At 38.5% G+C, this 22,876-nt stretch overlaps 1 protein-coding gene across 2 annotated transcripts in view; it reads right to left on the minus strand.

The window, feature by feature from the left end:
• Positions 1-22,876, minus strand: part of ANKRD42 (ankyrin repeat domain 42) — a 72,496-nt gene that overhangs the window by 2,519 nt on the left and 47,101 nt on the right. For both annotated transcript variants that reach the window (XM_036747140.1, XM_036747139.1), the window contains exons 8-11: positions 20,070-20,175; positions 16,858-17,033; positions 14,046-14,172; positions 3,842-3,986 (exon numbers count right to left, since the gene is read on the minus strand). In XM_036747140.1, coding sequence (XP_036603035.1) covers positions 3,842-3,986; positions 14,046-14,172; positions 16,858-17,033; positions 20,070-20,175 — 554 coding nt within the window. The remainder of the gene's footprint in view (positions 1-3,841; positions 3,987-14,045; positions 14,173-16,857; positions 17,034-20,069; positions 20,176-22,876) is intronic.

Below are 22,876 nucleotides of genomic sequence, written 5' to 3' on the forward strand. Positions count from 1 at the left end.
CGTACCCAGCCAAATTGAGTATAATCCTTCAGGGGGAAAAATGGTCATTCAGTGAGATAGAGGACTTTCAAGCATTCTTGATGAAAAGAACAGAGCTGAATAGAAAATTTGACTTTCAAATACAAGACTCAAGCATAAGACGGTAAACAGAAAAGAGAAATCATAAGGGACTTAATAAGTTTAAACTGTTTACATTCCTGCATGGGAAGAAGATATTTGTAACTCCTAAGACCTTTCACATTATTAGGGTAGTTAGGAGTATATATAGACAGAAGCACAGGTGTGAGTTGAATATGAAAGGATGATAGCTAAAAAAAAAAACTAAGAGGTGAGAGAGGAATGTACTGGGAGAAAGAGAAATGGAGAGGTAGAATGGGGTAAAATTATCTCACATAAAAGAGGCAAGGAAAAGCTTTTACAGTGGAAGGGAAGAGGAGGGAGGTGAGAGGGAATAAGTGAACCTTACTCCCATCAAAACTGGCTCAAAGAAGGAATAGCATACACACTCAGTTGGGTATAGAAATCTATTTTACCCTAAAGGAAAGTAAGAGGGGAAAGAGATAAGAGAAGGGGGAGGGAGGTAGTGACAGAAGGGAGGGTAGGTTGGGGGAGGGGGTAGTCAGAAGCAAAACATTTTTGAGGAAGGACAGGGTGAAAAGAGAGAGCGAACAAAATAAATGGGGAGGGGGGAATATCATGGAGGGAAATACAGTTAGCAATAGTAACTGAAAAAAAGTGAAGCAAGTTTCTTTGATAAAGGTCTCATTTCTGAAACATACAGAGAACTGAGTCAAATTTATAAAAATAAGAGCCATTTCCCAATTGATAAATGATCAAAAAGTATGATTAGTTTTCAGATGAAGTAATTAAAGCTATTAGAGAAATGCAGATTAAAACAGTTCTGAGGTACTACTTCATACTTATTAGACTGGCTAATAGGACAGAAAAGGTAAATGACAAATGTTGGAGGGGATGTGGAAGAAATGGGACATTAATACACTATTGGTGGAGTTTTAAACTGATTTAACCATTCTGGAAAGCAATTTGGAACTATGCCTAAAGGGTTATAAAGTTATGCATACCCTTTGACTTAGCAATACCACTACTAGGTCTGTATCCCAAAAGAGATAAGAAAAAAAAAAAGATCTATATATATAAAAAAATTTATAGCAGCTCTTTTCTGGGAGCAAAGAATTAGAAATTGAGGGGATGCCCATCAACTGGGGAATGGCTGAACAAATTGTGGTCTGTGATTATGATGGAATACTACTGTACTATAAGAAATGATGAGCAGGATGCTCTCAGAAAAACCTGGAAAGACTTCCTTGGGCTGATCCAAAGTGAAATGTACCATGTACAAAGTAGCAGCAATATTGTAAGATGATCAGCTGTGAATGACTTAGCTATTCTCAGCAATACAACAATCTATGATAACTCTGAAGGACTTATGATGAAAAATGCTATCCATCACCAGAGAAAGACCTGATGGTATTTGAATATAGATTGAAGCATACTTTTACATGATTTTTCTTGAGGTTTTTTTTTGTCTGTTTTCTTTCACAATATGACTATTATGGATCTGTTTTGCATAACTACACATGTATAACCTATATTAAATTGCTTGCCTTCTCAATGTGGGAGGGGAGGTAGGGAGGGAGGAAGGGAAAGAATTTGGAAATTAAAGTTTTAAAAACAAATGTTAAAAAAAATTGTTTTTACATGTAACTGGGGAAAAATAAAATACTAAAAATTAATTTAAAAAAACCATCAGCAAGCATTATCTGTAATGGGGATAAGCTAGAAGCCTTCTCAATAAAACTGGGGTGAAGCAAAGATGCCCCATTATCATCACTATTATTCAATACTGTACTAGAAATTCTAGCTCTAGCAATAAGAGAAGAAAAAGGAATTAAAATAGGCAATGAAGAAACAAAACTATCATTCTTTGCAGATTTGCATTAGCAAATTGCAGTAGCAATTAGATTTGAAGATCTTTCCCATCCAATAATAGGCCACATGACCTGCTTACATCGCAGGAAGCCTAAGTTACATGGTGGGAGGAGCTTCCTGACAGGAAAAGGAAGTTATGTCACGGGAAATGCTGAGAGAGAAAAAAGATGTTATGGCTGCTAATGGCCACCCTCGTGATTGTTAGAACTGAACAGGCTGACTTAGCTGTACTGAGTTTGTTTTGGGGAAGACCCCAACAGGGGGTCAGAGAGGTTTTGGGATGGCCAGGGTCCAGGTTGTTATATTGTATATTGAATGTTTTGGGTTCCTTGCTGTTATGATGAAGTGGACTGACTGGATAAATGGCTCGTGGGATATGGTTCTCTGATGTCTGAATAAATGATTTACTTCTTCTACCTTCTATGTGGAGAGTCTCGTATTCTTTGTGATACAGAACTACATAGGCATTTTGACAATTATCAGCTACATTGTTATTATTGCCTTACTGTTTCAACCATATACTAAGATAAGGTCAAAATGGGTACATGATTTAGACATAAAGAGTGATACCATAAGCAAATTAGGGGAGCATGGAATAGTTTACCTGTCAGATCTATGGATAAGGGAAGAATTTATAACCAAACAAGAGATGAGAGCACTATGAGATGTAAAATGGATAATTTTGATTATATTAAATTAGAAAGTTTTTGTACATACAAAACCAATGCAGCCAAAATTAGAAGGAAAGCAGATAACAGGGAAAAAACTACAGCAAGTTTCTCTGATAAAGACCTCATTTCTCATATATATAGAGAACTGAGTCAAATTTATAAGAATATGAGTCATTCACCAATTGATAAATGGTCAAATAATATGAACAGACAGTTTTCAGAAGAAGAAATCAAAGATATCTATAGTTATATAATAAAATGCTCTAAATCACTATTGATGAGAGAAATGCACATTAAAACATCTCCAAGGTACCACCTCATACCTATCAGATTAGCTATCATAACAGAAAAGGAAAATAACAAATGTTGGAGGGGATGTGGAAAAATTGGTACACTAATACACTGTTGGAGTTGTGAACTGATCCAACCATTCTGGAAAGCAATATGGAACTATGACCAAAGGGTTATCAAACTGTGCATACTCTTTGATCCAGTAATACCACTACTGATCTGTATCCCAAATAGATTTTTTTTAAAAAGGGAAAGGACCTATTTGTACAAAAATATTTATAGCAGCTCTTTTTGTGGTGGCAAAGAATTAGAAATTGAGGTGATGCCCATCAAGTGGGAAATAGCTAAATAAGTAGTGGTATGTGATTGTGATACTATTTCCTACAAGAAATGATGAGCAGGATGCTTTCAGAAAAACCTCGAAAGGCTTACATGAACTGATGCAAAGTGAAGTAAGCAGAACCAGAACACTGGACACAATATCAGCAATATTGTACAATGAACAACTGTAAATGACTTAGCTATTCTTAGCAATACAGTGACCCAAGACAATTCCAAAGGATTCATGATGAAAAATGAAAGAACTGATGGAGTCTGAATGCAGATCAAAGCATACTTTTTTAAACTTTATTTTTCTTGAGTTTTTTTTTTGGTCTATGTTTTCTTTCACAATAAAGGCTAACATGGAAATATGTTTTGCATGACTGTACATTTATAACCTATATCGAATTGCTTGCCTTCTCAAGGAGGAGGCAGGAGAGGGAGGGAGGGAAGGAGTAAGGGAGGAAGAGAACTTTGAACTCAAAATTTAAAAAAAAATGTCAAAAATTATTTTTATATGTAATTGGAAAAAATTTTTTACCAAAATAAACCAAACAAACCACAAAGCCTTATTATCATGTCATGAGAGTGATTTTTAATGAGCTCACCATGGAAACAACATTGTTTAGGCGAATCTGACCAATAGGGGTTAGATGATGACTGGCCTCTGCTCGGAATTCATCCAGCTGACACTCCAGCTTCTCTCTTCGTAATCGTTCATCTTCCAATTGGACCTGCAGTTCTTTGATCACCCTGTCGAAAACGCAAACAAAAAAAGTTTATGTCTACAGTCAACATAAAACTATACTTGTGTGAGAAAGACAGGGACCTTTAATGGAGGCAGCAGGAAGGCAGGTCAATGGTTGCCAACTGCTCCTCTCCCCCAGCACTGTTAACAGTCTCCTTAAGGCAAGTTTCTTCATCTTTTTTGTAACATGCACCCATTTGGCATGGCAAAATCCATGGACTCCTTCTGAGAATGTTTTTAAATGCTTAAAATAAAATATGTAGGATCATAAAGGAAATTAATTATATTGAAATATAATTATCAAAATATTTTTTAAAACAACTTTACAGACCTACAGGTTAAGAATCCCTGCCTTGATGCTTATCACCCAAATTTCAAGGTAACTGGTATAACTTAGGTGCTGATGAAGGTGAACCTAGGTACAATGAGGGGTGAAAGGAATTCACTTGCTATAATTCAGCTAGGAAGGAGTCACAAAATTTTAGAGTTGAAAGGAGAAATCCCCACTCTAATATACCATCATCCAGGCTGGTTTGGAAGACCTCCAATGACAGGTAACTTACTATCTCCCTGAGCAGTCCATTTTACTTTTGGATAGATCTTATTATTAGAAGATTCTTCCTGCATCAAGGAAGTCAGAGGATATGAGTTTAAATCCTGCTTACTACCTGTGTGACCCTCGACAAATCACTTAATGTCCCTGGGTTTCAGTCTTCTCAACTGTAAAATGAAAGGGTTGGGCTAAATGGCCTCTACGGTAGATTCTAGATCCATATTTATCATCTTACAGAGATGATCCTCTGATCTTCCACCCACAGCTCCTGGATCTGCCCTCTGCAGTCAAACAGAACTATTCTACTTGCACATACAATTTCTTCATCTGAACATAGCTATCTTATACCCCAGCCCTACCCAAGTGTTCACTTCTCCAGGCTAAACAACTCCAATTCCTTCAACCATTCCTTCTATGGCATGGACTACTCAACGCCCTTCACCATTCTGTTGCCCTAGAGATGCTCCCCAAATTATCAATGTCCTTCCTAAACTCTGGAAACCAAGACCATACACAACGTTCAGAGGAGGTATGATAAGGACAGAGTACAGGGGCAGCCAAGAGGCCTGCATCACTGAATGCAGATCAATATTTTATGAGCTGTTTTGGGCTGTCTTATCACACTGCTAACAAGGAGAGCACAAAGAAAACACACTTAGTCCCCTGGGTCATTTTCAGATAAATTTCTTCCTGATTCTATCTCCCCCATCTTGTCCTTTTAAAAAAAAATTTACCTGGAACCCTACTGAATTTCATTGTCAATCAATCAATAAGCATTCGTTTAGTACTCTCTATACTCTAGGCACTGGGGATACAAAAACCAAAATCAATTGTCCTTACCCTTAAAGAATTTATATCATACTGGGGAAGGGAAGGAAGAGGGGCGCGAGTATGTGCATGTTTAAAAGCATACACAAAATAAATACAAAGTCATTTGATTGGAGGCACTAACCACTTGGGGAATCAGGAAAAGGGGCACTGGAGTAGAACTTAGGAGGAAGTTAGGAATTGGACCAGGCTGCAGTGAGGCAGAGTGTCATTACCTGGAGAGAGCCTGTGCAACGGCACAAAGTCAGGACAGTAAATAGCTAGGAGACCAATTTCACTCAAATTGAAGAATGTATGAAATGCAGTAACATATAATAAGGCTGGAAAAGTGGGTTTATGCTAAACTGTGAAAAGCCCTAAATGACAGAGGAATCCATGTTTGACCCCAAAGGTCAAAGGAGCCACTGGAGTTCATTGAGTAGGGCACTCGATCAGATCCGTATTTCAAGAATATGAGCTATGTGTAAAATGGATTAGATGAAAGAAGGACTTGAAGCCAGAAAACCAATTAGGAGGTATGTAATAGTCCAAGTGGCAGGTGATAAGGGCCTGAATTAGGATAATGCTCATCTTAGTAGAGAAAAGAGAACAGACATGAGAAATGTCTTGAAAGCAGAATCAACAATATTGGCGATTTAATGAACAGTGAGATGAGGGAGAGTTATGAGTAAAACTCTGAAATTGTTACCCTGGGTGACTAGAAAGATGGTTTGGAACCCCTGGCAAAAATAAGGAAGTTCTGAATGTGTGAGGTAAATAAAATGTGAAGACTTCATAGGTAAGATAAGTATAAATCTATATCTATACTAAGAAATGTTTAAATATCAAGAAATAGGGAAATAGGGAAGTGGAAAAATTCTGAGGCCGTGAGAGATTGATGGCTCAGGCTCTGGGAAAGTTTACCCTGAAACTTTTTGTTCTTTCTTCTGGTTCTGGTTTAAAGATTTGCTCAGTAAGAATAGGGTCACTGTGACCTGCTTTCCTTTACTGTAAAAGCACTGTAAGAGAATGGAGAGGGTCTCTCCCTCCCCTTATCCTATTCTCCTTCTTTAGATTTATAGATGTCACCTCAGTTGTAATCATTAACTAAGGGAATGGGAATTGGAGTTTCTGTGCCTCAATTTCCTGGTTGTTTGTCTAGCTTTCATGCTCAGATTGTAAGCCTGCCTCTCAACCAATGGTGAGAAGGGTCAGAAGCAGGCAGGAATTCTCTTGTGTTAGGTATAATTATTGGTACTTTGCCCCTTGAAAAGCGCCTCCCTTGCTAGATCTGTTCTGGCAGAGGATGCCCTATTCTTGAGAACTGAATAAAATTTATTTCTGTTCCCACCCTGAGATGGCTCCTTATTATAAATTTAATTGGTAAGGGTCTTTCATCCCACACATGAAGATGGATGATTTTCAGGTAAAGATAATAAGTTCTGTTTTGGAAATGTCGAGTCTGGGATACCTATGTGAATCCAAGCTGGAAATGTCCAATAGGTGATGTATGACTTGAGCTCAGAAAACAGAACTGAATGACACTGAGTTAGACTGAGTCCAATACTTCAGTCTGTCAGGCTCTTTTTGGATCCTGTCTTTACTGTTGAGTGTGTTGGCTATCACCCAGCGGTACAACGGAAGAATGTTACTGTTTTTTTGTCAGAATGCTGTATCTCTGAGCCTAATAAGCACATTTCCAGCTTCACCATATTTGACTGACAAAAAAAAGGTTGCTCTGATAACTGTAAAGATGTTTTTTTTTTCTTGCTCCACCCCACCCCAACCCACAAAGGGATGTCAGTCCCCCATACTCTACTGTTGCTGGAACAAGTTGTACTTCTCCTTGTCCTGGGTTGTCATTGCCCCACTCACTAGGTTTCTGTTTGGTCATCAGCTGTAAGCATCATCAAGTGATATCACCTATCACTCTTTTGTCACAAACCCCACCCCCCTTTATCTATGTTCTCCACCACTACTTCTATCAAACAATCCATCCATCAACAAGCATTTATTAAGGACTTGCTATGTCCAATAGGTGCTAGAGATACAATACAAAAAAATGCTGTAATCCTCATTTCTCAAATATCTTATATTCTACATGTAAATATAAAAGTATAGACCATGTGTGTTTGTGTGTGTGTACATATTGACAGATATAATATGCATACATTTGTATATATGGAGAGAGAGGGGAACAAGAATGAGAGAGAGGACAGACAGACAGGGAAAGAATAGACAGAAGGTAGTTAGGGAGTAAAGGCACTAATAAATGGGGGGATCAGCAGAGGTTTCATGTTGAAGGCAGTGCTTAAGCTGAATCTTGAAAAAAAAAAAGGATTCTATGAAGAAGTAAGGAAGAAGGAAACAAGCATTTGTTAAGTGCCAAGCACTGTGTTAAGCACCTTTATGAATATTAACTCATTCAATCCTCACAACAACTCTGGGAGATAAAGTGCTATTATTATCCCTATTTTGTAAGATGAGGAAACTGAGGTAAAAAGAGGCAAAGTGACTTGCCCAGAGTCATACAGTTGGTAAGTTTATGAAGCAGGATTTGAACTCAGGTCTTCCTGATTCCAGGCCCAGAGCTCAATTCACTGTGCCACCCAGCTGCCTCATTCCATGAAGTTATGTAGTGTCATGTATGAAGAACAGAGAGATGCTCGGTTTATCTGAGCTGTAGTATGTGAAAAAGGGAATGATATATAACGAAGTTGAAAAGACAGGTTGGGCCTGGGTTGTGAAGGGCCTTAAAAGCCAAACAGAGATTTTGACCCAGGGACAATAGGGAATCCCTTCAGTTTACTGAGTAGGTGAGTGACATGGTCAGAGAGGCACTTAAGGAAAATCACTTTGACAGCTGGACTGACTGCCGTTGGGAGACCTTGAGTTAGGGAGAGTGATTAGGGCATTGCCATAGTCTGGGTAAGAGGTGATGAATGCCTGAACTAAAAAGGTGGTTGTGTGAGTAAAGAAAAGAGGAGACACATTCAAGAGATGTTGTTAAGGCAGATCTGATAAGACTGAGCAACAGACTGGCTATGTGGGACGAAAGGGAAAAGTCAAGAAATAGAATGAGATTTCAAACCCGAGTGACCAAGAAAATCATGATGCCCCCAACAATAAGAGGGAACTTGGGAAGAGGGGAGGGTTTGGGGGACAAAATAATGAGTTCTGTTTTGGATATATTGAGTTTCTAGTGTCTATGGGACAAGTTTGAAATCTCTAAAAGATGATGTGAGTCAGGAGTTCAAAACAGAGTTTGGGAAGAACATATAGTTATGCAAAACATCTGCCTGGAGATGATAATTAAACTCACGAGATCTGAGAAGTCACCAAGAGAATCCAAGACAGAGCTTGGGGAAGACTCTAGTCAGGAATCCAGACATGGATAAAGACTCAGCAAAGTAGACAGAGAAGGTGCAGTTGGACAGAAGGGAAGAGAGCCAAGAGAGAACAGTTTCATGAAAACCTGGAGAGGACATATGCTGTCTCCTCCATAAGAATGTGTGCTTGTTCCTTAAGGGCAGGGGCCCTGTGTTTCCCTTTCTTGGTATTCCCAGCCCTCAGAACAGCGCCTGGCACATGGTAAGTGCTTAATAAATGCTTGTTGACTTTACTGCACATTATTCCCTTACATGAATAGGTCAGTCTAGTCACACTGGCCTTCTTACTGGTCCCCACACAAGACCCTCCATCTCCCATCTCTTTAAATTTTCTTCCTCAGCCTCCTTCAAAGCTCAGCTCAGATAGCTCAGGCAGCTAGGGTGGTGCAGTGGACAGAGCACTAGCTCAGACTGCCTCAGACACTTCTTACAAGTTAGCCATGTGACCCTGAGCAAGTCACTTCATCCCTAACTCAGTTTCCTCAAACTATAAAATAGGGCAAGTTATATCAGTGGAGATAGGTAGGTAACACCTACCTCCCAGGGTTATTGTGAGGATAAAATGAGATAATATTTGAAAAGCACTTAGCACAGTGCCCAGCATATATGCCAGCAGATGATTAATAAGTGTTTGTTTCTTTCCTTCCTCAAAAAACACTTCTTACATGAGGTCCATTCTGATTTCCACATCTATTAATGCCTCCAACAAAATATTACTTTGTATTTTTTTTTTACCCTACCTATAGCACAAGTCTGACCATGAAATTTCCTGATCAATTAACTACAGTGGGGCCTAATTGCTCACAGTGCCTCCAGGAAGTTTCTAAGAACATAAGTTTCAGAGCAGGTCTGCATATGTTCATTAAACTAATGAAGTCCTTCTTAGTCTCCATTGCTGATTGTCCATATCCCAGCCACTTGGCCCTGGTATTTATGCAAGGCTCTTTCAAGCATCCTTTTTATTCTAGATATGTCCGCTTGAGTGTTTCATGGGCTCAAATTCAACATGTCAAAACCAGAACCTATTACCTTCTTCCTTAAACAGATCTCTCCTCCAAACCTCCTTTATTTCAGTTGAGGGCATCACACCCTTCTGGTCACACAAGTTTGTACCCTTTGATTCATCCATGAACGACTATACCCATCCTCCCCATTCCCTACACATCCACCAAGTTAACAGGGCTTTCACTTTCACCTACATGCCATCTCACATCTAACTCTTTTGAATCACACAGCCACCACCCTCATTCGGGTGTTCATCACCTCTTACCTAGACTATCTCTCTACCCTACCAGTTGATCCCCCTGGCTCTAGTTTCCCAACTCTCTAATCCACTTTGCTGTCAAAATAATCTTTCTCAGGCACAAGTTTGGCCATAAAAGCAAGTATAGCAAACATGCCAGCCTTGCTGAAGCAGCAGGGTACCCTGAAGAAGAGAAAGGAGGCAGCATGTGCCAAGGAAGTCAAACCGCCACCACCTTGACCATCACATCCCCTCAGGCCGTAGTAGAGACAGTCCAGGAAATTAGCAGTGTTTCCAGCCCAGTGCCTTCAGTCATTATCATGGGAAGCAGCGCCCTGCCCCCTCCGCCCCAAGAGATGCATCCTGGCCCCTGCTCCACAGGTACCCCAGCTGTTGTTACTGACAACACAAAAAAGAAAGTTCTTGCTACCAAATTCCTCAGCATTGTCGAATGAGTCAATATCAGAAACTGATATTTTTATCAATTGAAATGACACTGAAGAATAAGCATTAATACCTGCTATGTCATTGTGCTGTAGTGGGCTTTTCCACCTGCCTCGTACATGAAACCTTCCAGATGTGTTGTCTTTCCCATTAGAATGTGAGCTACTTGAGAACAGAGACTGTCTTACTTTTTTTTTTTTTGGAGGGGGGAAGGCAGGGCAATTGGGGTTAAGTGACTTGCCCAAGGTCACACGGCTAGTGTGTCAAGTGTCTCAGGCAGCATTTGAACTCAGTTCCTCCTGACTCCAGAGCTGATGTTCTAACTCACTGTGCCACCTAGCTGCCCCTTATTTTTTCTATTTGTATCTCCAGTGTTTTGCACATAGTAAGAGCCTAATAAAACGCCTTATTCATTCATTCATCCATGCATTCACTTGTTTCACTTCCTTACTCAAAAATCTTCACTCTCTCCCCTAGTTCTCCCAGGATAAAATGCAAACTCCTCCACCTAGCTTTTAAAGTCCTCTGCCTTTCCAGAATTATTACACTCTGCTTCTGTTCACATTCTCCACATTCCAAACAATCTGGGCCTTCTCCTAATTCCACATTTTCTCTCCTACTTCTGTTCTTTTGGGTAGGGTGCAACCTATGTCTAGAAATTACTCTCTTCTTACCTAGAGATCTTTTAGACTATCTAGATCTCTTTCAGGTTTATGTTAGGTATCACCTCCCTCTCAATGTCTTTCTTAATCCCTCCAGATTTCAGTGTTCTCTTCCTCTTCAAATTGCCACCTATTTACTTGTCTATGTACATGTTGTATCCCAGGCCCCCCTTGGAAAATGTTAGCTGCTTGAAAGCAGGGCCAGTTTCATTTTTGTGTTTGTATCCCCAGTGCCTACATAGTAGACACTTAATACTTGCTGAAATATCAGAATCAGATTCAGGGATTGAATGCTGTCATTACTATAAGGAAAAAATGCAAATAGAATAAATTCAAGAGAGGAACCAAAGTTTTTCTGGGGCCCATTGTTTATATAAAACAAAGCACCCTTAAAAATGTTTGACAATCTGCATGGACAAGAAAAATCTCTTTGAAAATTATTTGCATCATGCTCTAAATCACTATTGGCTAGAGAAATGCAAATTAAAACAAATCTAAGGTACCATCTCATACCTATCAGATTGGCTAATATGACAAATAAGGAAAATGATGGATGTTGGAGGGGATGTGGGAAAACTGGGATACATGCACCATTGGTGGAGTTGTAAACTGATCCAACCACTCTAGAGAACAATTTTAACTATGCCCAAGGGGTATAAAACTGCACATCCTTTGACCCAGCAATAACCACTGATGGGTCTATATCCCAAAGACATAAAAAAAAACTGGGGGGGGGGTAGGGGAAGGACCTATGGACCTATTTGTACTAAAATATTTACAGCAACTCTTTTTGTTGTGGCTAAGAATTGGAAATCAAAGTGATGCTCATCATTTGAGGAATGGCCAAACAAGCCGTGGTATATAATTGTAACGGAATATTACTGTGCTATAAGAAATAACAAGCAGGATGATTTCAGAAAAAAACCTCAAAAGACTTAAATGAACTGATGCAAAATGAAGTGAATAGAACCAGGAGAACGTTGTACGAAATGACAGCAATATTGTTCAATGAAGAGCCGTGAATAATTTAGCTATTCTCAGCAATACAATGATCCAAGACAATACCAAAAGACTAATGATGAAGCACACTATTCTCCAGAGTAAAAAGTGATATTGTTTGAATACAGACTGAAGCACACTATTTTTCACTTTCATTCTTTTTCTTCTTGTACAAAATGACTAATATGGAAATGTTTTACATGATTGCACATGTATAACATATATCTTACCATTTCTAGGAGCGGGGAGGGGAGGGACAGAATACAGAACTCAAAATTTAAAAAAAATCTCAAATGTTAAAAAATTGTTTTAACATGTAACTGGGGGGAAAATTATATGTGCGTGTGTATAACATATATTCACACACACACATATATAAATATATATAAAATCATTTGCATCAACATCACTATCGCTTCATTAGTAACATTATATAGTCAAAGGCAAGATAGCACAACACTGGTCTTCAAGTCAGAGATCCAAAATCTTAGTTCCACCAAGGGGTAACTTTACCTATGAGTGAACCCGAGCATGATCCTATAGAAAATGGAGGTAGTACTTGCACCATATATACCTCACAGCATCACTGTGAAGAAAGCACACTGTGAACCTTAAAGTGCTATGTAAATGTAGGCTATTAATATTCCATTAAGGTCCATTAAAAACTTAATGAATCTAAAAATAAAGGTCTGACTTATGCTTTTAAAAAAATCAAGGGAAACTGAAATCTATGTACATCATCTGGGAAAGTACTGCTCCCATGTGAAATACTTTGCAATACCTCCTGTTTGATATCAGGATCATGCTGGAAACATTACCAATGGCTAAAATGTGCATTTTCCAAATAGAAAGAGACTTCTCTAAAACCCACATCCTTGAATTAGGGTCAGAGTTTATATGTAGGCAGAAAGAGTCTATTCAGCAAGTGACTTCAAAGTAGTCTGGAAGGCCATGCAGCCCTACCTCCCACCCCCAAATATTTCTTCTACTAGCTTCCAGGGATCTTTAAAATGCAAATACTCCTTGAGGAATAAACTCAGTTGATCCTTATCAGCAACTTGAGTTTCATATGAGTGTGTCAGCTCCCTTTTTGAAATCCTATTTGACAGCAGAAAGAACTGGGAGGTTATTAGAAGACTAGGGGAGAGACAAGCGACACTAAGGTATGAAAAGATTTAGAAAGGGCAAAGTAGGGTGGGGAGGAGGAGACCTCAAAACAACCCAGCTTGGTTTACCAAGGTTCTCCCACAGAAGACTGGAAGTTGCTAAGCAGTAGACCTTGTAACCCCTTGCTCCTACCTCCACTCTGTCTAGAAGAAAGGCAGGCAAGTTGGTAGTGGGAGGAAAGACTCACTACCCTTGCAAGTTCATTCCTCTCATGTTCTAGCAGTAACAATCAGAAGCATGGTATTATAACTGCCAGGATATAAAAAGTCACCTACCTGAATGATGCATGAAACTCCCTTACATCATAAATTAATGAGGGAGGAAGGGTAGGCAGTGAGCTACAAGGCAAAGAACCAGATAAGGGCAGAACAATGAGAAATGAAGACCATGGTAGTGAGGAAGAGGAAAGGTGAAAGAGAAACCACTGCTGGCATCATCCCTTATAGTCAACATATACCGCCTTGGTGAGAGATAGGGGGTGGGGAAGAAAAACAGCTCAAGGAGGCTGGGGTGGATCTCTGGTTATGAGGTAATCACCCCATTATCACTATGCAAGGGTTCTTTACATACTTGCAATTGAAACTGTAGCAAGGCCCTGCTATATTACAGATAAAAGTTAGATGAGTTCTTGAAAAATAGCAGATTCTTATTCTTTATCAGAATTCTGAGGAAATAGAAAGGATTAAATCTAATACCATTTTAATAGGTATAGGTAAAAACTGCTGATCGACAAGTCCTCAGCTAATATTTGGAAAGGTATCCAAAAACTTTTTAAAATGATTAATTCCTGAGGACATTACCTTTCAGACTCTTGCTCTTCTTTCTTCTGTCTTATGTCTCCTTCTGATATCCCTCCCAGCTGTTTATAGTTACTTTCAGCAATTTCTAGAAGTCGTCTCAATTCTACAACCTTTTCATAAGCTCTTACTGTAAAACAAATGTGGTGTTGTAATCTTGATTAGATTAGGGCTACATGCTCTTCCTTAGGATGCTAGACCAATAAAACAAAAAACAAATAAACAAACAAAAAATCCTATCCTTACTTTATGTGGCTGCTGTGGTCAAAGTGCTCTGAAAACCTTAGAGGATTATATAGATGTGGGCTTTCAGTATTATTATTACATAATGTACTAAGGCTAAAGAGAGACCATAGCTAACACATCGCCATCAGAATTTATCTGCTGCCTTTAGGAGATAAACTGTGTGAAATAAAGTATTATTTCATCAATACCTATAAATTCCTTCCCTATTAACGTTCCCTGTGAATCTATGGGACTTCCCCAGTTCTCACCAATTACTATGAACATTTTTCCTGCCTTCAGTCTACCTTGGATTTGTTACCCTGAGAACTCTGGCTTGACCTGTTTACTTTAGCAAACTGTGTGTTGCCATTATTCCTCAGAAGGATTTTTTTGCTGGAGCCCATTGAATTGACCTATTTTCCTGCCTTATCAGCCCCATTATCCTCCACTACCACCATCATTCAAGGACAAGAGAGCATTTGATAAGTGCTTGCCTTAAGAATTAAAATTTGCCAGTTGAACAAGAAGAAAGTATTTCATGGAGATTGTAAAAATTGGTCTGATAGTAGGACTGAGAAAGAAAGTTCCCCTGATGGTTTAGGGCAACAGATTTGCAACAACATCACCCAATAAGGCAAGTTTCTCTAACTATCCTGCTCATTTTTAACATAAATATTATTTTTGAATACAAATATTATTAGTATTATAAATACTAATTTGGGGACTGTATCCCAAAGAGATCATAAAAATGGGAAAATGACTCATGTGTACAAAAATATTTATATAGCAGCTCTTTTTGTGGTGGCAAAGAACTGGAAATTGAGGGGCTGCCCATCAACTGGGAAATGGCTGAACAAACTGTGGTATATGAATGTAATGGAATACTATTGTACTATAAGAAATGATGAACAGGCTGACTTCAGAAAAACCTGGAAAGACATATATGAACTGATGCTGAGTGAAGTGAGCAGAACCGGGAGTACACTGTACACAGGAACAGCAATATTGTCACAGTATGTGATGACTGACTTATAGAGTTAGCTCTTCTCAGCAATGCAAGGACCTAAAACAATTCCAAAAGACTCATGTTGGAAAATGCCATCCACATCCAGAAAAAGAAATATGGAGACTGAATGCAGATAGAAGCAGACTATTCAATTTTTTTATGTTTTTCTTTCGCATGGTTACTCCCATTCATTTTAATTCTTCTATACAACATGACTAATGTGAAAATATGTTTAACAGGAATGTGTATGTAGAGCCTATGTCAGATTGCACGCTGTCTTGGGGAGGGGGACAGGAGGGAGGGGGAGAAAATTTAAAACTTATGGAAGTGAATGTTAAAAGCTAAAAATAAATAAATTAACTTATTAAAAATACTAATTTTGAATACTCACATTTTCAAACTTAGAATTAGGGTTTTTTTGGTTGTTACAAAAAGTTAAAATCTCTTGACATTTTTAAACATAGGAAATGATGAAATGAATAAAAACAAAAATTAAAAATACAGAAATATTGAATGATTTTGAGAAATTATTATTATATAGACCTAAGAGAGATGATTAAGTTTGTTATTATGTGAATCAAATAGCTCAAAACTAAAATTACTTTAATTTAATAATTTAAAAATGTTTCTAAATTAAGAATGGATAAAATATAATTTTTATAACATCAAATACTACTTTACAATGAAACATAAACAGGTATGTCAAAAGAGGTACTTACAATTTAGATAGTTTTATTCCTAATGTGCTTTCACAATACTCTCAAAATGATCTCTGGATTTGGAATTAGAGAATCTGGGTTTGAATCCTGGCCTTGTCACTTAGAACCTGCATGGCTCTGGGCAAATCACTTCCTTTCCCCATCCATAAAATGAGGTGGTTGGACCAGGTGTTCTCTAAAGTTCCTTTCAGCTCTGAATCTGTGTGACATGATCCTAAGTGTGTGACACAGCAGGCTCTCAAATATTTGGGAAAACAAATGAATGAGATATCTTTTGAAATGTACTCTTCCACCCCCTCCCCCCCCCCCCGCCCCATCTATCCAAATCCTGCAAGTCTTCTGGATCTAGCTAAAATCCACTGCCTCTGTAAAGTCTGATATGAGCCATGCAGCCTCAAGTGATTTTTCCCTCTCAACTTTCATAACAATTCATTTGGCAATTAATCATATGCTACTATGTAACAACTCTTCCGTTGTTAGTTAAATATGGAACCATTAATTTAGGTTTTCTAAAGTCTTTTAGAAGAAAAGACTGGAAAGCATAGTCCCTCTCTATATCTATAGTTTGCTGAATGACTGGAAGGATGAATGGATGTTTACGTATTTCCAGGCTTCTTAGATAATGGTCCCTCTCCTTTATTCATCTTTGTTTTACTCCCACAGCACCAAATACAGTACATTGCACCCAACTGGTACAAAATACTTTTTTATTTGGTTGAACTGTGATTTTCCTTAGAATCATATCCAAATCTTTGCAGAAAGCAGTTACATAAGAGAAAAAAAAGTCCTTGGTTATAGTACTTCTTCAAGGCTAATAATATGGATGATGATAAAAGGTACATTGAGATAAAGAAAACAGGCTCACTTCGTGCATCTGTTTTTTCTGCTTCACTCTGAGATAACTCATCCTTTGCATCTGTGCTTCCTTCGACACCATGTCTTTCAAAAAACTTCACATCTTGGTCATCAATTTCAGTATTTTCTTCAACTTCATATTTCTGCAGCCCCTCTAAAAGTGACACTGCGGACAAATGGGCAAACCTGGAGACAAAAAAAAATCACAAGCTGATGTGATTCAAGATCCTCCTCATCATAGCAAGAACTACTAACATGCTCTGGTAACTGCACTACACGATTAACTAAACAAAATTTAAGGCTTTCCACATGACTACCTACCAGTAAACCAACCAAAAGTGAGTAACAAAGAGAAAGTATAAGAATCAACGACAACTTGAGATGGATCAGATAATGGAAAACATAACCAGTTATAGGACACTTAAGGTCAGACACTGTTTCTACAGCATTACAGACACAATGATCACAGGGGAAGAATTTTCTAACCACAAGACAAATAATTTTATGTCTTATATTATATTAGTTTGCCCCCCAAATAAATATATGAAGTATTAACTTATAGAACGCCTTCACTCAGCAGGTAGGAAAAAAAAGGAATTGAACACCACAGCAAAAATCCATAGTGACAGTGATTAATTCTTTCTACTCCCTACCTTTTGCCTTCCTAGATATCAGACCCATGTCTGAACAAACCCAAATACTTCAAGTAGCTCTGGCCCCACTTCTATAACTGACCCCTACTTCAAACTTCAAATTTTCTTTCCCCATGCAGTCTGAAACACTTTGCATAACTTTAAAACTTACGGGAAGTAGAATAATATACTTCCATGTACTTAGTGTGATAGGACTATAGTACTTACGAGTTAGAAGGGACCCTCCAAGCTATAGACAATGAACTAATCATCTAGTTCAACCTCTTCATTTTACATATAAGGACATTAAGACCCAAAGAGCTGGAGTGATTAACCCAAGGTCAAATAGGTAGAAAGTAGGTCAGTCTTCCTCCATTCTCTTATTTCCCCATCCTTCCTCTCTACCCCATCCTATCTTGCCACCATTTTATCCTGGGATATTCTATTTAGTTCTAGGAGCCACATTTAATGACTGACACAGACAAGCTGGCGTGTTACCAGAGGAGGGAGACCAGAGTAATAAATAGATTTGAAAACATGTCATATGAAGATTAGGTGAATCTAAATGTGTTTAGGCTAGAAAAGACTTAAGAACATAGTCCTTTACATATATAGCTGTTGATTACATATGTAGTTTGTTGAATGAATGGAAGGATGAATGTAGGGAAAACATAATTTAGGATGTGGCTCTTTATTTGTAATATCTCTATAATGGGGGTGGTGGTGAGAGGAGAGGTATAGTTCCCACGTGTGGACAACTAATAAATGAAAATCAATCACTACAATGTTGCTTAGTTTCAGTTGTTTAACTAAATGAAGACAATTATAAAAATTAGTTTCATTAAAGGGACCTGATTTTGTCAGACTAGCCAAAATAAGCCACTGATGAGAATAACCAGTAGCTTCTGTGCCAGTGGCTACAGAGATTGACATCGCCTGCACAAAGCTGAGAGGATAAAGTTGTTGGAAAGCAAACTCTTAGGAGTAACGAAGATTACTAAGTCACCAACTAAGCCGTCTCCAGCCTCAGGTATTCATCCTAACTAAGGACCCTCCCATACAGCCACACTGTCTCAGTTCAATTTAGATATTTCAACTTCTTCCTAACAGTTCAATTTCCTCTATTTTCTATTACAAGCTTTTGTGACTTAAGTTTTAAAAGACTTTTTTGGGCTGTGTGGTTATGTTCATTTTTCACTGAGTTGCATTTAGAGAATTTTGCTCTTAGGTCAAAAGTACAGAATCTAACCATTTGTATTGTAAAGGAAATGAAGATTAAACAGGTGAGGGTTGTTTGTGGTTAGAAGTACCCACCATCTGCTCTCTGTCTCTATGATTTTAACTTTTATGAATATTATGCGCTGACCTTAACCTTGAAAAGGGAATGTGGTACAGCTGATTGTAGAAAAGAAATCATAAGGAAAGGGAGGTGCTTCCAAGGTTAAATGTTTTAATATTTTACCTCCAGATTACCAGCTCAATTTGATTACCCTTGCCCAAAGATGACAGATGAAAGTTTCCAAATTATTTTTGAAAAATCTTTTGAAAAAAAGAAAAATATATAGGTACAAGTGCAAAGGAGTAAGAATCTACTCCAGTGCTAATCATCTTACCCTTTTTGATCTAAAGCTTTTTGAAGTAAGACAAGACACCAACTGCTATAGCAGTCACTATTAACCTATCCCTTGGAGGCTTATTATATACAACTGCAACTTGTTGAGGGCAAATCTTACCTTTGAATTTTAGAACCTATAATGTAATTGGTATTCTAAATTCTGTATTATTACCATTTCTTCAGCTCCATAAAAAATGGAAGGAAAGGCCTTCCACAACAAATCATTTAGGGGAAGGTATTAGACAGAAAGGGGAGGAGGGGGAGTTTGGTGGGGGAGTATAGCTCTGTGTAAACTAGTACAGTGTTTTGCCAGAGAGGTAATGCTATCCAATTCCAACACGAAGTGCTAAAAAGGATGCAGTTAAGCAAGGGAGCAAGAGAAGAAATCTAGGTCGCTTTCCAGATGTCTCTGGTATATGACAATTCAAAGAATATCTTCACTGGTCAAGTGTCATTAATTCCCTAAACTTCAAATGTACTTATATCCAAATCCAAGTATCAAAATATAGTTCAAAAACAAGTGCATATTGGGGCAGCTAGGTGGCGCAGTAAGTAGAGCATCGGCCCTGGAGTCAGGAGGACCTGAGTTCAAATCCGACCTCAGACACTTGACACATGTACTAGCTGTGTGACCTTCGGCAAGTCACTTAACCCCGATTGCCCTGCCAAAAAGCAAAAAAAAAAAACAAGTGCATATGACTTTTTCATACCAACACCTTTTTTCACGTTAGAAAATAACTGAGTTGGGAAGGAGGAGGAAAAGGGAGGAGGAGAGGAAGAGACGGAGAAGGAAGAGGAGGAAGAAGAGAAAAAGGATGTAGCGCTGTAAGGCTGTCCAAGAGCTTGAAATATATTATCTCATTTGACAGTCTTTCATTAATACAAGCTATCTGTTAGCTTTGAAAAGTACAAAGGAGAACAAATATAAAATTTGGAGGGAAAAAAAATCTGTATAAAATAGGTGGTCTTGACTACTTCTTAGCTGTGTCAGCTGCAGTCTCCCCATCTTTGTTGGTAATGTTAACATCAGCTCCCATTTCAATCAGCCACTGCAAACATTCTATGTGACCTTGACCAGCAGCTAAAGTAAAACAGAAAACATAAAGAGAGGCGGTTACAGATTACTGAATCAAACAAACAAGCAGTTACGCTTTCTTTTCTCATAAAATGGGAGAACCTCTTCTAAAGCCTCCTTGTGCTGTGAAGATGACCCTGAGATCTCAAAGCCAGCTATACAAGCCCTGGCAGGTCCTACCTGGCCCCTGATTGTGAGTCTGTCCTCCAAAAACCAGCAGAGTGTGAAAATTATGAAAAGGCTAATAACTGCAAAGCTGGCCACCAGGTGATGACATACAGTATTAGTTTGGACACAAAATATATTGGAGTATGCCTACTAAGGCACAGAACATTTGCAATCTTCACTAATGGAGCTCTTCCACAACTATAAAATCATGGGGATTTTTGAAGTACTGAACATGGCATTCAAAGCTTTGGAAAATCATGCTCCATGTTACCTATTCCACTCTATATCCTCCAAATAACCCTTCCATCCCAGCCAGGGTGGTCTCCTCATTCTTTCATGTAACTTTAGTTTAGTTTTTCTTTTTTGCCACCTGAAATAACTTACTCTCTTTTGTCTGCGAATTTGGTCTTTGATCAGTTGATTCCCCTCTATCCATTGGATATCATAACAGATGATGGGATATTAGTGTGTTAACACCCCAAATGTTCCCTTCGCAAAGCATGAATGCCTCTGATTCAGTTGGAATGGAGCAAGGCCACTCAGCCACATCCCTGCATGGCTATGCAAAGCTAACCCATAGAGACAATATGTTTTGAGGGGAGCATAAATCAGGCTGGGAGGGCAGGTTAGGAATCAATAGTGAGAAGAACCTGGGCCCTGAGAAAGAATCCACTGCTCTAGGGTAAGTAAGCTAGGTGCTGCAGTAGATAGAGAACTGGGCCTAGAGTCAAGAAGACTCCTCTGCATGAGTTCAAATCTGGCTTTACTAGCTGTGTGACCTTGGGCAAGTCACGTAACTCTGCCTCAGTTTCCTCTGGAGAAGGAAACAGGCAAACCACTCCAGTATCTTTGCCAAGAAAACCCCAAATGGGGTCACAAATAGTCAGAAACAACTGAAATAACAACAACAAAAAAAGGAGACGAGGGCATTTCTCTTCCTCACCCCTCTCATCAGTCATGGAATCTCACAGTGGGGTACACTCTTGCAGGAGACCCTCTCTCCAGCAGGTGGATAGTTTGTCAGTTTCATGTGGTTGTGGAAGAGACCCCTGCATATTTACTACAGGGCAACAAGAGGGGGAAAAGGGATCTGTTGTCCTCCCACCATCCCCATAGACCATGTCAATTTAAAGCACAGCTACTCAACCAGAAGGAAATACCACATCCAGAAAGTAGTGGAGAAACATGAGTCTCCAGGCACAGACACTAAAAAGAGGAAGTCATTCAAAAAGCAAAAATAGCCAACTACTTGTAAGCTTTAGCAAAAAAATCAGGAACAAGGCGAATGTCCTTCAGTTGAGAAAGGTTAAATAAAAGACAGCATAAGAATGTAACAGAATAATATCATACCATATGTACCATATGTAATAGAATAATATCATACCATATCATACCATAAGAAACAACAAAATATGAATAATACAGATAAATAGAAGTTTTTGCAAACTGATAGCAAAATCAACAGAATTAGAAGAAAAATGTAAGCAATTCTAGAGTGGCAGAACCCACAAAAGGATGGGGTAAAACAATTTTCCAGCCCAAGATAACTTAGAAGTTCAGCAGGAAAGGTCTATGGTACTGAGGTGAGAGTGGAGCAGTTCAAAGAGGGAGTAACAAAAACACTCAGCTGAGTATAGAAATCTATCTTACACTACAGGAAAATAGGAGAGCAAGGGGATGGGAAGGGTGGGGAGTGGGGGGGGGATAAAAGAGGAGAGCACTGATAGAAGAGAGGGCAGATTTGGGAAGGCAGTAGTCAGAAGCAGCACTTTTGAGAGTGGAAGGAGAGAGAGTAGAATAAACAGTGGGAAAAATAAGATGGAGGGAAATAACAGTTGGTAATCATAAGTGCAAAAAAAAAATTTTATGGCAAGTTTCTCTGATGAAGGTCACATTTTTCAAATATATATAAAGAACTGAGTCAAATTTATAAAAATAAGAGCCACTCCTCAATTGATAAATGGTCAAAGGATATGAATAGGCAGTTTTCAGACAAAGTAATCAAAGCCATCTATAATAACATGATAAAATGCTCTAAATTACTATTGATTAAAGAAATGCAAATTAAAACAACCCTGAGGTACCACTTTACACCTATCAGATTAGCTAACATGACAGAAAAGAAAAATGAAAAATATTAGAGGGAATATGGGACAATTGGGAAATTAATCCATTGTTCGTGGAGTTGTGAATTGATCTAACTATTCTGGGGAGCAATTTAGAACTATGCCCAAAGGGCTATCAAACTGTGTAAACCCTTTGACTCAGCAAACACTACTAGGTCTGTATCCCAAAGAAATTTTTTAAAAAGGTGGGGGAAAGGGCCTATGTGTACAAAAATATTTATAGCAACTCTTTTTGTGGTGGCAAAGAACTGGAAATTGAAGGGATGCCCATCAACTGGGGAAGGGCTCAACAAGTTGTGGTATATGATTGTTAGGGAATACTATTGTGCTATAAGAAATAAGAAGCACAATACTCTCAGAAAAACCTGGAAAGACTTACATGAAATGAGCAGAACCAGGAGAACACTGTACAT

Source organism: Trichosurus vulpecula, chromosome 2 (genome assembly GCF_011100635.1).
Source record: "Trichosurus vulpecula isolate mTriVul1 chromosome 2, mTriVul1.pri, whole genome shotgun sequence".
NCBI classification, from domain to species: domain Eukaryota; kingdom Metazoa; phylum Chordata; class Mammalia; order Diprotodontia; family Phalangeridae; genus Trichosurus; species Trichosurus vulpecula.